At 40.0% G+C, this 13,218-nt stretch overlaps 1 protein-coding gene across 4 annotated transcripts in view; it reads left to right on the top strand.

The window, feature by feature from the left end:
* The window catches only part of HYDIN (HYDIN axonemal central pair apparatus protein), a 421,455-nt gene that overhangs the window by 67,180 nt on the left and 341,057 nt on the right, over positions 1-13,218 (top strand). For all 4 annotated transcript variants that reach the window (XM_055366388.2, XM_055366390.1, XM_055366389.2 and 1 more), the window contains exons 6-7: positions 482-681; positions 10,437-10,561. In XM_055366388.2, coding sequence (XP_055222363.2) covers positions 482-681; positions 10,437-10,561 — 325 coding nt within the window. The remainder of the gene's footprint in view (positions 1-481; positions 682-10,436; positions 10,562-13,218) is intronic.

Raw genomic sequence — 13,218 nt, 5'->3', positions numbered from 1 at the left:
CCCGGGAGGCGGAGCTTGTAGTGAGCAGAGACTGCGCCACTGCACTCCAGCCTGGGCGACAGAGCGAGACTCTGTCTCAAAAAAAAAAAAAAAAAAAAAAAGAAACGTCATTCTAATACATGGGCTTGAAGGAGAACTAGGGTTTGGAAGGAGGACCTGAGGGAACTGTTGTGAATCTTCTTGGATCTACAGGAGAAATGGGCCTGGCCTTCCACTGACCTTCGTCCTACCTCCCTATTGCCTGACAGACACATGAAGCATAGCTTGTCTACCAGCTGTAGGTTTTAACACTAGATCTGTTCTCTCTCTCTCTCAGAAAAGACAATCTCATTGAAAGTACTTCTGTAATTGTTTTAAGATGTTTTCATAGAACTATACTAAAAGTTGTTTTGCAAAATGCCTCTCATCGACCCTTTTCTTGAACAGTTATCGTGATCATGTTGCTTTTTCCACAAATAATGATCGTACCCTTCCCTTGTAGGATTACGCCCATACGTTGACCTGTGTTACTGAAAGAGAAAAGTTTATTGTACCCATCAAAGCTAGAGGCGCACGAGCCATTCTCGATTTTCCTGACAAGCTGAATTTTTCCACTTGTCCTGTCAAATACAGCACCCAGAAGATTCTGCTGGTACGAAACATTGGCAACAAAAATGCTGTATTTCACATCAAAACTTGTAGGTATGCATGCCTTTAGCTCTTGTTTTTGATTGATTATAGCTAAATCTAGTCAGCTCAAGTAATTTGCTACCATAACATTGGGGGTGGAATTGCTTGTTACAATCTTCAGTTGCAAAGCTGGGAGACCTCACTGATGTAGGGTAGACTTCCTCTTCATCCTCAGAGGAAACAAACATTCAAGGTTTAATATCTTATATCCATATTATACTAAATCCTCTTTTTGGTTTTTCAAAATGCTGGATAAAAGTCCTTCTTCTAGTACAGAAAATGGCCCATGAGAATATAGAAATAAATTTGTCTTGACTGAGAATTTTTATAACTGGCTTGATTAGTTTTCTGTTGCCATTGTAACAAATTGTCACAAACTCAGTAGCTTAAAACAACACAAATTTATTATCTTACTTTTCAGTGGGTCAGAAGTTGCACTGGGCTAAAATCAAAGTGAGAGCAGGGCTGCATTCCTTTCTGGAGGCTTGAGGGGAGAGTACATTTCTTTGCCTTTTCCAGTTTCTAGGGGCCGCCCACATTCCTTGGCTCATGGCCCTCAGTTTTCTTCTCTGAAAAATGGGGAAAAGTATACCAGCCACTTCATAAGGTTGTTGGGATAATCAACAGAAACTGCTGGTATATATCAAGTGCTATATAATCGGTGTTTGCTCTTTTCTTTTTCCTTCAAATGAGCTATGGCCAGTGTGGTAGACAGAATGATGGCTCTCCAGACATGTCCATATCCTAATCCCCAGAACCTGTGACTGTATCATGTTGTATGGCAAAGGGGAATTAATATTGCAGATATAATTAAAGTTGCTGATCAGCTAATGTTAAAATTGGGAGATAATCCTGGATTCACTGGATGAGCCCAACGTAACCAACAAGGGCTTTTAAAAATAGAAGAAGGAAGCAGAAGAGTTCAGAGTGATGAGCTGTGAGAGGGACTCAATCTGCTGTTGCTGGCTTTGGAGGATGAGAAAACTGAGGGATAGAGAGGTCACATCATTTCCTGAAGAGCACAGAGCTAGTAAGTGATAGAGCTGGATTTTAATCTGAGTATTTGTGGACTAACCACAGTGTAGACACCATGGGACAGTATAAAGCAGGGGTCCCCAACCCCTGGGCCTTGGACTGGTACCGGTCCAGTCTGTGGCCTTTTACGAATCAGGCTGCACAGCAGGAGGTGAGTGGTGGACAAGAGAGCAAAGCTTTATCTGTATTTACAGCTGCTCCCCATCACTTGCGTTACCGCCTGAGCTCCGCCTCCTGTCAGATCAGCCGCGGCATTAGATTCTCATAGGAGCACACACCCTATTGTGAACTGTGCGTGTAAGAGATCTAGGTTGCATGCTCCTAATGCCCAGTGATCTGTCACTGTCTCCCATCACCCCCAGATGGGAACGTCTAGTTGCAGGAAAACAAGCTCAGGGCTTCCACTGATCTACATTATGGTGAGTTGTGTAATCATTTCATTATATATTACAATGTAATAAGATAGAAATAATGTGTGCAATAAATGTAATGCGCTTGAATCATCCTGAAAATATCCACCCCACCCCCAATCTGTGGAAAAATTGCCTTCCATGAAACTAGTCTCTGGTGCCAAAAAGGTTGGGGACTGCTGGTATAAGAATGATGAAACAACCCCATCTCTCAAGGACCTCTCTTATAAGATGGGAAAGAAGGATTTGTTTTGGGGCATGAGAGCAAGTGGCTGACCAGTGGGGTCTTAAAAAGAACAACCAGCTTGGGAAGACAGGAAGCAGGGGTTCAAGTTCTTTTCTATAAAAAGTGGTATGTATATACTGGATTTAAGTTCTGTTTTTAAAAAGTAGTGTGTATATACTGGATTTAAGTTCTCTTTCAGAAGGGCATTATCTGTGGCATCCTTGGCTGACTTAATGACTCATTTGTCCAAAAGGGATTAGAATTTGCTTCTACTTGATTCCCAAAAGTTAGGCTACCATGGAGTACTCTTTTGGTAATTTCCTGCCTTAGGAGTTCCTGGACTGATAGCTCATATGCAAATCCCACACCTTCATAAGACACAAGTTCAAGTTATGAATGTCCTGGAGAAACTTTGTTCCTTTAATTAAAAACTCAGATACACACTTTTTCTTTTGCTGATGGGAGTGTGTTTGGGGAGTCCTTCACATTTCTCAGGTTTATACGGGGATCTGGTACCAGTCCCCTAACTTGACCATTGTGAGGCCTTGTCTCCTGCTCCAGCAGGGCTATTAAAAACCCAGGCTTCTGGGCTACTGGGAACCCAGGGAAGACCTATCATTAGCTCAGTGGCTTACTGCTGTGGTTCTTAGGTTCCTCTTTGTTTTGGAATGGTATGAGTTTTTCTTATTTTTGTGCATGCTCAGTTATGCATATATTTACATTATCTTTTATCCAATCTTTCTAGGTATTTTCTGGTGGGAGGGTTTTCAAGTGACCCACTTTGCCATACTGTAGGTAGCAGCACTGCCATATTGCCAGTTGAGGGCACATCCTTTGGGAGGGAATTTGTGTTTATTTCTCCAAGTACTCTAGGTGAATCACTCTCTCTGAACTATTTCGTGTAGATCCACATTTCTGTCTGATATCCTATTTCTCCTGGCTTAAAACTACCTTTAATATTTCTTGTAGCACAAGTCTACTGTAAATTCCCTGTTTTTGTTTATCTGGAAAAAAGTGTTTATTTTTCCTTCATTTTTGGAAGATATTTTTTTTCACCATATAGAATTCTGGGCCAACAATTATATAATAGATTTTTTTCCTCAGTACTTTAAATATGTCACTCAGTTGTCCTTTGATTTACATTTTTCTAATGAGAAGTCTGCTGTGATTCTTATCTTTGTTCCTCTGTATGTAATTGTCTCTTTTTCTTGGGCTACTTGCTGATTTATTTGGTTTTTGCAGTTTGGAAATGATGTGTCTAGGTGTAAGTTTTGTTTATGTTTTGCTTTTTGTTTTAAGGATTTTGTTTTGCTTTTGCTTGGTTTGGGTTTTAATTTTGCTTGAGGTTCTCTGAGCTTCCTGAATCTTTCATTAATTTTGGAAAATCTCAGCTATTATCTCTCCAAATTTTTTTTTTTGTTCTATCCTCTTTCACTTTTTCTTCTGCTTGCAGGAAAGTTCTGCCTGCCACAGGCGAAAGCCACAGTCTAAACCGTATGTGCATATCCCATCCCCCTCGGGGGAAATGGGTTGGTCTGTCTTTAGATTTCAGGCTATTTGATGTGCTACCTCCGCTCTCTGACAGGCACAAGAAAGGTTGTGATTTTGTTATTTATCTCACTTTTTCTTACGGTTAGGGTAAAAGAAACATTCTTTCCAGCTTTCTGCATTCTAGGTAGAAGCAAGATTCTAAACCACCTTAAATAAATCAACCACTAAAGGCAAAGGAAAAGTTCTTTTGGAACTCAGTGTCTCCAGACATTGGTCATAAATTCTCTACAGGCCTTGTTTGTCGTCTCATGGCAAACCTCACATATTTTGATGGAGGAGAAGGAAGCAGGTTGTTCAGCTGGCTTCCCATGAATTAGAAATAACCCATCTTGGCCTGGCATGGTGGCTTATGCCTGTAATTTCAGCACTTTGGGAGGCCAAGGTGAGTGGAGCACTTGAGCCCAGGAGTTTGAGACCAGCTTGGGCAACATGGTAAAACCCCGTCTCTACAAAAAATACAAAAAACAAAAAAATAAGCTGGGTGTAGTGGTCTATACCTGCACTTCCAGCTACTTGGGAGGCCAAGGTAAGAGGATTGGTTGAGCCCAGGAGGTCGAGGTTGCAGTGAGCCATGATCATGCCACTGCACTCCAGCCTGGGTGACAGAGAAAAACCATGTCTCAAAAAAAAAACAAAAAACCCATCTTTTTCAATTGAAAAAATGGTCTCCCACAACCACCATTGACAATACCCATTAAAAACTGTTACAATGGTATTTTTTTTTTTCTATGAAAAAAAGAATCTACCTAAGGTGGATATGCAAGTGCGGGAACATATCTTCCTGCGCTGTTTGGCTGAATTTGAAAAAAACCACCCCAAAATGGCAATTTCGTATATTTTAGATTCATGTAAATGTGAAGCAAAAATCACTTCACAGATTTAATAGTGTGAAGTTGCAAAAAAAATCTAAAATCTTTCTATCCATCTACCTATGAATATGAATTATGTTTTCCTAATATAGAAACAATTCTAAGGTAAAATGGGAGGCAACTCAGGGACTGGCCAGGATTTGTCAACAGTAGACATGCTGGCCCAGCATTGCCATTTTACTGTGAAGGGAGTAAAGCTTGAGGAGTTAAATGACTTACCCAAACTCCCCCAGTAAGTTAACATCAAAACCTGGATTCGTGCAAACATGGGCTAGCTCTGGGCTTGTTTGCCCTCAGGTGCATGTCTCACCATTCCCCTGCGCTGCTCAGTGTCCCTGTGGGGCTTCCTGAGCCTTCCTAGCCTCCTGGCTCAGCCAGATTCCAGCTAGGTTTGACCAGTCAGGGACACTAGCAGGAGACTGGAGAGTAGGAAGAAGGAAGAAGGAAGAAGCCTCTTCCCTCTTTGTCTTCAGCAGAGTCCCCAGCCACCACTGCACCTCCTCCATGGTTCTAGCCACTGTCAGGCTGGCCTGCCACGGTTCTAACTTCTGCCAGGTGACCCTGGTCCCCAGGATCTGATAACACTTCCTCCTCTCCTTTTGCTTCCAGTCCAGGGGTGGAAAAAGCTTACCGCTGTTATGAATCTCGGAGCTGTCTCACCTTCTTCAGTTGGAGTTCTCACCTCTCCCATCTTCTGTGTAACCAAGTCTCTCAAATTCCCTGTTTGCAAATATTTTTGTTTTCCTGTTTAGACTCTTCATGAAATAATGGCTTTATGTTTTCTCCACAAAATGCATGTTTTTCAACTATCATTGATTCTGTGAGTTGCCTCAAGTCCTTCCAGTCAGTCCCTTTTCTGTTTAAATTAGCCACAGCTGGCTTCTGTTGTTTGCAACTGAGAACGCTGATGGCTTCAATGAGAAAGAATGTGGTTGAATTTGTGGTCACATCATATTGAGTTAGAATCTCTAAGGAGATCCCCTGACAAGGATCCGTTCTAAAAACCACACAGATGTTTCTGTTCCTAGACAGTGTTCTTCAGTTAATATGGTTGTTAATAGACATGGTAGAGCAGTGGATATAGTCTGAGAATTTGGAGTCAAAAGCCCATGGTCCTCCCACTTTTAGTGTCAATATACAGCTAGAAATAATGTCCCACAGGAAATTGTTTAAAAAAACAGATCATCCTTTTCTCGTTGAAATAATGATTTTATTAGTGGTTAAGTTTATAAAATGCTTAGGTTCTTATAAATCACAAAAACTAAAACTTTCTTTGCATGTCTGTTACCCTTATTCGAATGTGAGCTTCTCAAATGGAAGGATTGTATCTAACTCTTTTCATTTGTATGTCCCCAGCATCTGTCTAGAATAAATAAACACCCAATAAATGTTTATAAGATGCCTAACCAACAATATATCACAAAGGCAAAACTACAACTATAAACCTCTACAATAAAATAAAATAAAACACATTCTCCAACTGCTATAAAATAAGCATAATAATTTTACACTAATAAAAGAGGCTGCAATGGGCTATAAAATGTACAGAGAACATAAGCAATTATTGTTAAATTTGACCTAAAACTCTAGTAGGTATCAGAATAACTTTGATGATTAAAGTAGGATTAATATTGGAAGGTGAAATAGAGAGGATTAAGAAGCAATTTCAAAATCTAAAAACTCAAGTAAGGAATTAAACAAGAAAGATCATCTGAAGAATAAATACTAATATTATATTCAATATTTAATATTGTAGGATCAATATTTAGTCTTCTGCTAAAATATTGAATCATTTGGATGGTTTTAGTTCTTAAGAAGAGCTCATAATTGATGGAACAAAAACTCAAATCTTTCTCATGGCTCATGATTTTTCACAAAACAAAACTCCCTCCATAATTATTTGGTATTAATCAAGATATGATATCAAAACCAAATATTTTGATGGACTGAACCATCGTTATACCCTTGAAGAACAACACCTTTTACTTCTTTGTAAGAGCATTTTCTGATGCTTGATATTTTCTAGCCCGTTCAGCCTGTCTGCATTTTAGTAAAATGAAGTACAAAATCAAATTATAGACAATGTGTAACCACCAGAACTTAACACACTCTACCCAATTAACATCTGTTAGGCAGCTGTAAGTAGCAATGGCAATCCCAGGTGATTATAACTACTGAAGAAGTTTGTGTAACCTAAACCCAACGATTAGCACAAAGGCAAAGTAACCCTTACCACTCCGTGGAACTTGGATTCCTGGAGGTCGTACAGATGGGTTACTAGTATCACTTTCTCTGTAAAAATTATTAATAGTTTAGGTACTGCAATATAATAATATCCAATTCATTTTAAAACTATTCTTTTGCTACCAAGAAATATTTGAAAATAAAATGAAAGTACAATGCAGGAAGAAAAATATTAGGAAGTAGGGAGGCAAAGGATAGAAGTAAATATGGTGGTGTTGTTCCTAAAGCCGGGAAACTGGGCCCAGTTCTCACTTCTTCTGATTCTCGCTGAGGCCGTAAGGAAGGAAGAAACTTTGAGACTGGGAGACTCACCGTCACTTCCCACAAGGCACAGATTCTACTGAAGGTTTGCTCCTTCTCGTTCCACCACGATGCCATAAACACTGATAGTTGATTACAAATATTTTTATTTACCTTTAAGAGTTTATTGTAATTCAATTAAGAACCTCTTCTGAGAGGCTCCTGAGTAAAGAACCATGTATGGGGTGATGAGTGACACAAAGATGACTCGTGATTGTGTTTTCCCTTCCCTCTCTTCTCAAGAGTTTCTAGCTATTGAGAGAGGCAGGCATGAAAACCAACTCAAGTACAAAGTAAACCACTGTAAAAACTAAAAGGGAAGTTATAGTCTCTGAGAGGAAAGAGATACTATTCACAAAAGGGAGAATCAGGAAAGATTCTATTTAAGAGGTGACTTTGAGTCTGGGCTGTGAGAGGTGGCTTCAGAAGGAGTATGGCATGTGGGAAATGGCAAGTCACCTGATGTGATCCTAGCAGTTCCGATTGTCTATGTGGGGGCCACAATCTGGTGGGAAGAGAAAGCAGGTGCAGTGCTGGGGGAGGTTGTGGGTGAAGAGACTAAAGCCTGACTCCCATCCCACCCCAGCACTGCCTTGGAACATGACAGGTGTATAGGATATTTGGACAGATGTATGTGTGTAATGAAAATGCAAAAACCTACTGGGAGCAGATTGTGTGGGACCTGAAATGCCTAGGAGTTTGAGCTTGATTGCACAGGTGATGAGGACCGCTGAAGGTGTTTGAACAAGAGATTGATGTGTTATGACCTGTGTGTGTTTTTTACACTCTCTCTAGAGCAGTGTGAAGGAGTGAGGGGGGAATGATAAAAGCTTGAACTCATCGAAACACCCAAACACATCCACAGATTCATCACGCAGCATCTAGAGGCTGCCAGTGAGGGAGATAAAAATAGCCATAACAAAAAGAATAATAAACACTTGTATAGCATTTCCTTTGTGCCAGGCATTATTCTAAGCACTTGACCTATATCAACCCCTTTAATCCTCACTATAACCATATGAAGTAGGTGCTGTCATTACCCTCCTTTTACAGATAAGGAAACTGAAGGTTAGGTGACTTGCCCAAGGTTCTGGCAGAGCTGGGTTTTGAACTCATTTGGTTGGCTCCAGAGGTCAGGCTAGTAACCACTGCCCCAGAGTGCCTCTGCAGCAATGCCTGGGGTTCACTGGTGGATCAGTGCCACAGATATGGGGACAGGAAAAAGGAAAGGAAGCAGGAAAATCAGGAAGTGAAAGGAGAGGAGATCCAATTATTCATGGGATCTAAAAATCAAAACAATTGAACTCACGGACGTAGAGAGTAGAATGGTTACTGGAGGTGGGAGGGGTAGTGGGGGTTGGGTGGGGAGTTGGGGAAGGTTAGTGGGTATTAAAAAATAGTTAGAAAAAATGAATAAGACTATTTGATAGCACAACAAGGTTACTATAGTCAATAACTTAATTGTACATTTTAAAATAACTAAAAGAGTGTAATTGGATTGTTTGTAACACAAAGGACAAATGCTTGAGGGGATGGATATGCATTCTCCATGATGGGATTACTTCACAGTGCATGCCTGTATCAAAACATCTCACGTACCCCATAAATATATATACCTACTATGTACCCACAAAAAGTAAATTTTTTTTTTTTAATTTAAAAAAAGAAAAGAGAGGAGATCAAGTAGAAAGTACCAGAGAAAATAACCAATTGCTCACCATAGGGAGCACCTGAGGTCCTGTAGTAATACTCTCAGATGCCACCCAGTGCTACCCCTGACATAAACTCTGTATCCTTATAGCAGAAAGCTTAGATTTTCTGAAACTGAGTTCATCATCTAAGGGAAGATTTAAGGAATGACAACTCTAAGAACTGTTGTGATCGAAGTAAATAATCAGAAACAGCTCGGTCTGCCAGATGCATTACACAACACATTACTTTGAAAAACTAGCAATTTAAAGAAGTGAAATGGACCATGAAAATAATTAAATGGGCTGGGTTTCCTATTTAGGAAGAACTCTCTAAGTTATTTAAGGTATTTCACCATCAGATCCAGCTTCCCTCTTACTATTCTCTTCCAAAACAATTAAACTATTTCCTGTTTCCAAATCAACCCTCACTCCCCACGATCTCTGCATCCCAAATTATATTTTCAAGACACAGAATTTGTCCTCAGTTTGCCTTTTCAAATGCACTCTCCACCCTTCTTCAGTTTGCTCTAGCCCCGGAGGCTGGCTTCTACAGCCTGGGTCAACAGCCCTCAACTCGCATTTCTGGCTCTGGTTGTGTTCACCCAGTGAGGGTCTGGTAGACAATGAGATGGGAGGGGATGTGAGGTCAGGATATTTTTTCCCCATTGTCTTCCCTGGGAGACCACCTGGGCTGCTGTCTCCCTTGGCTACATCTCCTTGCTCCCCATAAGGCAGCCTTCTCTTAGGCCTCTCCTTGCGGTTTTAAAAACCATGCCTTCTCTCCATGGCTCTTTTGTGGCAGCGCTACTGTTACCACGTGGGCTATTGCATCATCTCCTGTAGTTCCTCTACACCCCTCCCACCCTTTTAATATAGACCCTCTGTTCATCTGTCCTGAATTATCCTAAGGCGAGTGAGGGTGCTATCCCTTTCCTTTTGGGGCTCAGATATATTTTTCCACTATGATGCCCTCTCTCCTGTGAACTCTCACAAAACTCGATTTTTATCCCTTTGAAGGCACTGTTCTTTTGAAAATGGCAATATTTGCATACATAAATTTTAAGTCTGTTCCTTACAGCAATCTCAGTGTTTGAGGACAAAGGCTGGATTTTATTCATTTGCAGTCACCCTAACTTGAGTGCCTGAGCCCAGCAGGGATACTCAGTGAATGTTAAAAGCAGGGCTGAATGGCAAGGACACAAACAAGAATATTGTTGCATTGTTTAAGTTGCCCTTACGCTTGCTAATCTAATGCTGTCATTTTAACATTAAAACAAAAGTTCTTTCACATTAGGTAGCAAAAGTCTACTTCACTTCTGGATCATGAAATTGCAGTGCTGGGTCTGAGCTGTCTGCAGAACTAGAACTCCTGTCTCCTTTCCTCCCCGTCTCACACTAGTCAGAAATATGCTCTGATGATGTGCCTCTCTGTGTGTTGCAGGCCTTTCTCTGTAGAACCAGCTGTTGGAACTCTTAATGTGGGAGAGTCCATGCAACTGGAAGTGGAGTTTGAGCCACAGAGTGTGGGCGATCACAGTGGAAGACTTATCGTGTGTTATGACACAGGTATGCAGTATTCTTTGTTAAAAGTTCTACATATTAAGAAAGGTCAGATGAGAATGTTCTCACTCATAAGTGGAAACCAAGCTACGAGGATGCAAAGGCATAAGAATGATACAATGGATTTTGTGGACTTGGGGGAGAGGGCAGGAGGAGGCTGAGGGATAAAAGACTACACACTGAGTACAGTGTACACTGCTCAGGAGATGGGTGCACCAAAATCTCAGAAATCACTACGAAAGAACTTATTCATGTAACTAAACACCACCTGTTCCTCCAAAAAACCACTGAAATTAAAAATAAATAAATAATAATAAAATCAATTTTAAAAAATTTAAAAAGGTCAGATGGGAAATATGATAAAGCTGAATAGGAAATGGTTATTTTGGCTGCATTCGAGTAAGCTAAGATCCACAAGATAAAAAAAAAAAAAAATGAATGCCTCCAGTAGAAATGATGTGGAGTCAGAAATCCCCCTAACTGGTGTCTCCAGTGCTTGAAAGCCTGAGGAATACAGGACTCAGGAAGGAGCCCATCCCCAGGAGCCACACTGGTGGATTGAGGTTGTCTGTATATTAAAATTTGCAGGTAATTTAATGCCCCATGGGTTTTCCATTTGACTTATTGTGATATTTGTCTAACATTTTAAAAATGTAAACCCCAATTCAGAATGTTCTTATATGTGCCCACTAGTCTATTAAGATCCGGTTACTTTAATCCTTAGAACATGCAAATATCCTACATAACATCTTACAGGAATATAGGACTGTATCTGTTGCCACTAGTATTTTCTTGAAGGCCACACCCTCCATAAGCACGAAAATTACACATTGTTGCAAATATTTAATTTATGGTCATGTAGATGGCATGTACATTATGCAGTCTCCAAAGTTGGCTTCCAAATTAATATTTTACATTGCCATTTATTATTTTATGCTTTTTCTCATTTCCTTCTCACTTCTGCTTCACCCATTCATGTTGATTGACCCAGATTATCTGCAGAAGGGCGTTGTAGGGAGAAAACAGAGGCGCACAGCCAGGGAAAGAGTAAGCTAAGATCCACAAGACGAAGAACCCACAGAAATGATGTGGAGTCAGATAGAAATCCAACCTAACTGGTGTCATTGATGCTTGAAAACTTGAGGAATGCAGGGCTCAGGAAAGAACCCATCCCTGGAAGTCACACTGGTAGATTGGGGTGATCTGTGTGTGGATAGAAACTTGAAGGTACACCCAGAGAAGGAGCAGCACAAGGCATCTAGAGTGTAGTTCAGAGTTGCTGGCTATGTGGACGAGTATTTGAGCAGGACGACTCAAGCCCTTGTCTTAGGTCCCATGGTTAAGTGGCCCTAGCTCCACATTGCTCAGCAGAACAATGCCACAGACCAGCCAGTGATGTGGTCTATCTGTTTTATCTATTAGTTTTAGCCACACTCGCTGGCTGCTAGCAAGAGAAACTAGCTTAAGAAAAGGGGGAACGTTTGACCCATATAACCAAAGGGTAGAAGGCAGAAAGCACAGCTCATAACACATTGGGGCATCAGTTTTCCAAGATAGTTGTGTCATTTTACATTCCCACCAGCAAGGCATGAGAGTTCTAGTTGCTTCACATCCTCACCAACATGTAGTGCTGTTTTGTCAATTTTAGACATACTAGTGGTGTAAAGTGATGTCTATCAGTGGTTTTAATTTTCATGTCCCTAATGATTAATGATGTTGCGTGCCTTCTCAGGTGCTTACTGGCCATTCATTTATCTTTTTAAGTGTCTGTTCAAGACCTTGCTTTGCTTATTCTTTTGTTATTAATTTGTAAGTACCTTTTATTACTCAGTATTCTAAATACTAGTCATTTGTCAGATATACGTATTATTAATATTTTCTCCAAGTCTGTAGCTTGCCTTTTCATTTCCTTGATATTTCTTAATAAGCAGCGAGTTTGAATTTTGACAAAATCCATGTTATCAGTTTTCTTTTCTTACAAGATTAACACTTTTTGCCTCTGTGCTAGGAAATCTTTGCCTTCTGCAAGATCATGAATATAATCTCCCATGTTTACTTCTGGAAGGGTTATAGTTTTGGCTCCTGTCTTTAGGTTAATGCCTCATCTTTTATTTAATTTTTGTGTATGTGTGATGTAGAGGCCGTGTGTCATTGTTTCCCCATATGCATTATTTGCTGTTTTCCGTCTTGTTCTGGAATATGGAATACTCTATTATTCCAATACTTAATCTATTATTGCACTGTTATTCATTCATTTTTACCTCTATATTTTCCATTTCTTTTCCTCTGTAGACTGATCTGGATACTTTCTTTTTATTCATTATTCCATTCAATAATCCCCTCTTCAGTGAAGTCTCACCTGCTGAGTTTTAACTTTTTAATTATTATTATTGTTTTTATTTCTGGAAGTTTTATTTAGTTCTTATCAAATCTGACTGCTCTCCCCTCTTTTATTTTTCAAGTTTCCCTTTGATTTCTTAAATATATTAAATGTGGTTTTTTATATTTTGTATCTGATAATTCAAATTAAGTCTACTTATTTAGTTTGCTGTTTATTGTTTCTGCTGGTTTTCAACCAGGGTATCTTATGTCTTTTTGTGTTTTGTGATTTTTGGATTTGAAATTCCAACTCTGGGCAGGCCCTGAACTTTATCTGCTGTCCT

The sequence above is a fragment of the Gorilla gorilla genome, chromosome 18, assembly GCF_029281585.2.
Source record: "Gorilla gorilla gorilla isolate KB3781 chromosome 18, NHGRI_mGorGor1-v2.1_pri, whole genome shotgun sequence".
NCBI classification, from domain to species: Eukaryota; Metazoa; Chordata; class Mammalia; order Primates; family Hominidae; genus Gorilla; species Gorilla gorilla.
This window is presented reverse-complemented; position numbering and strand designations above follow the sequence as displayed.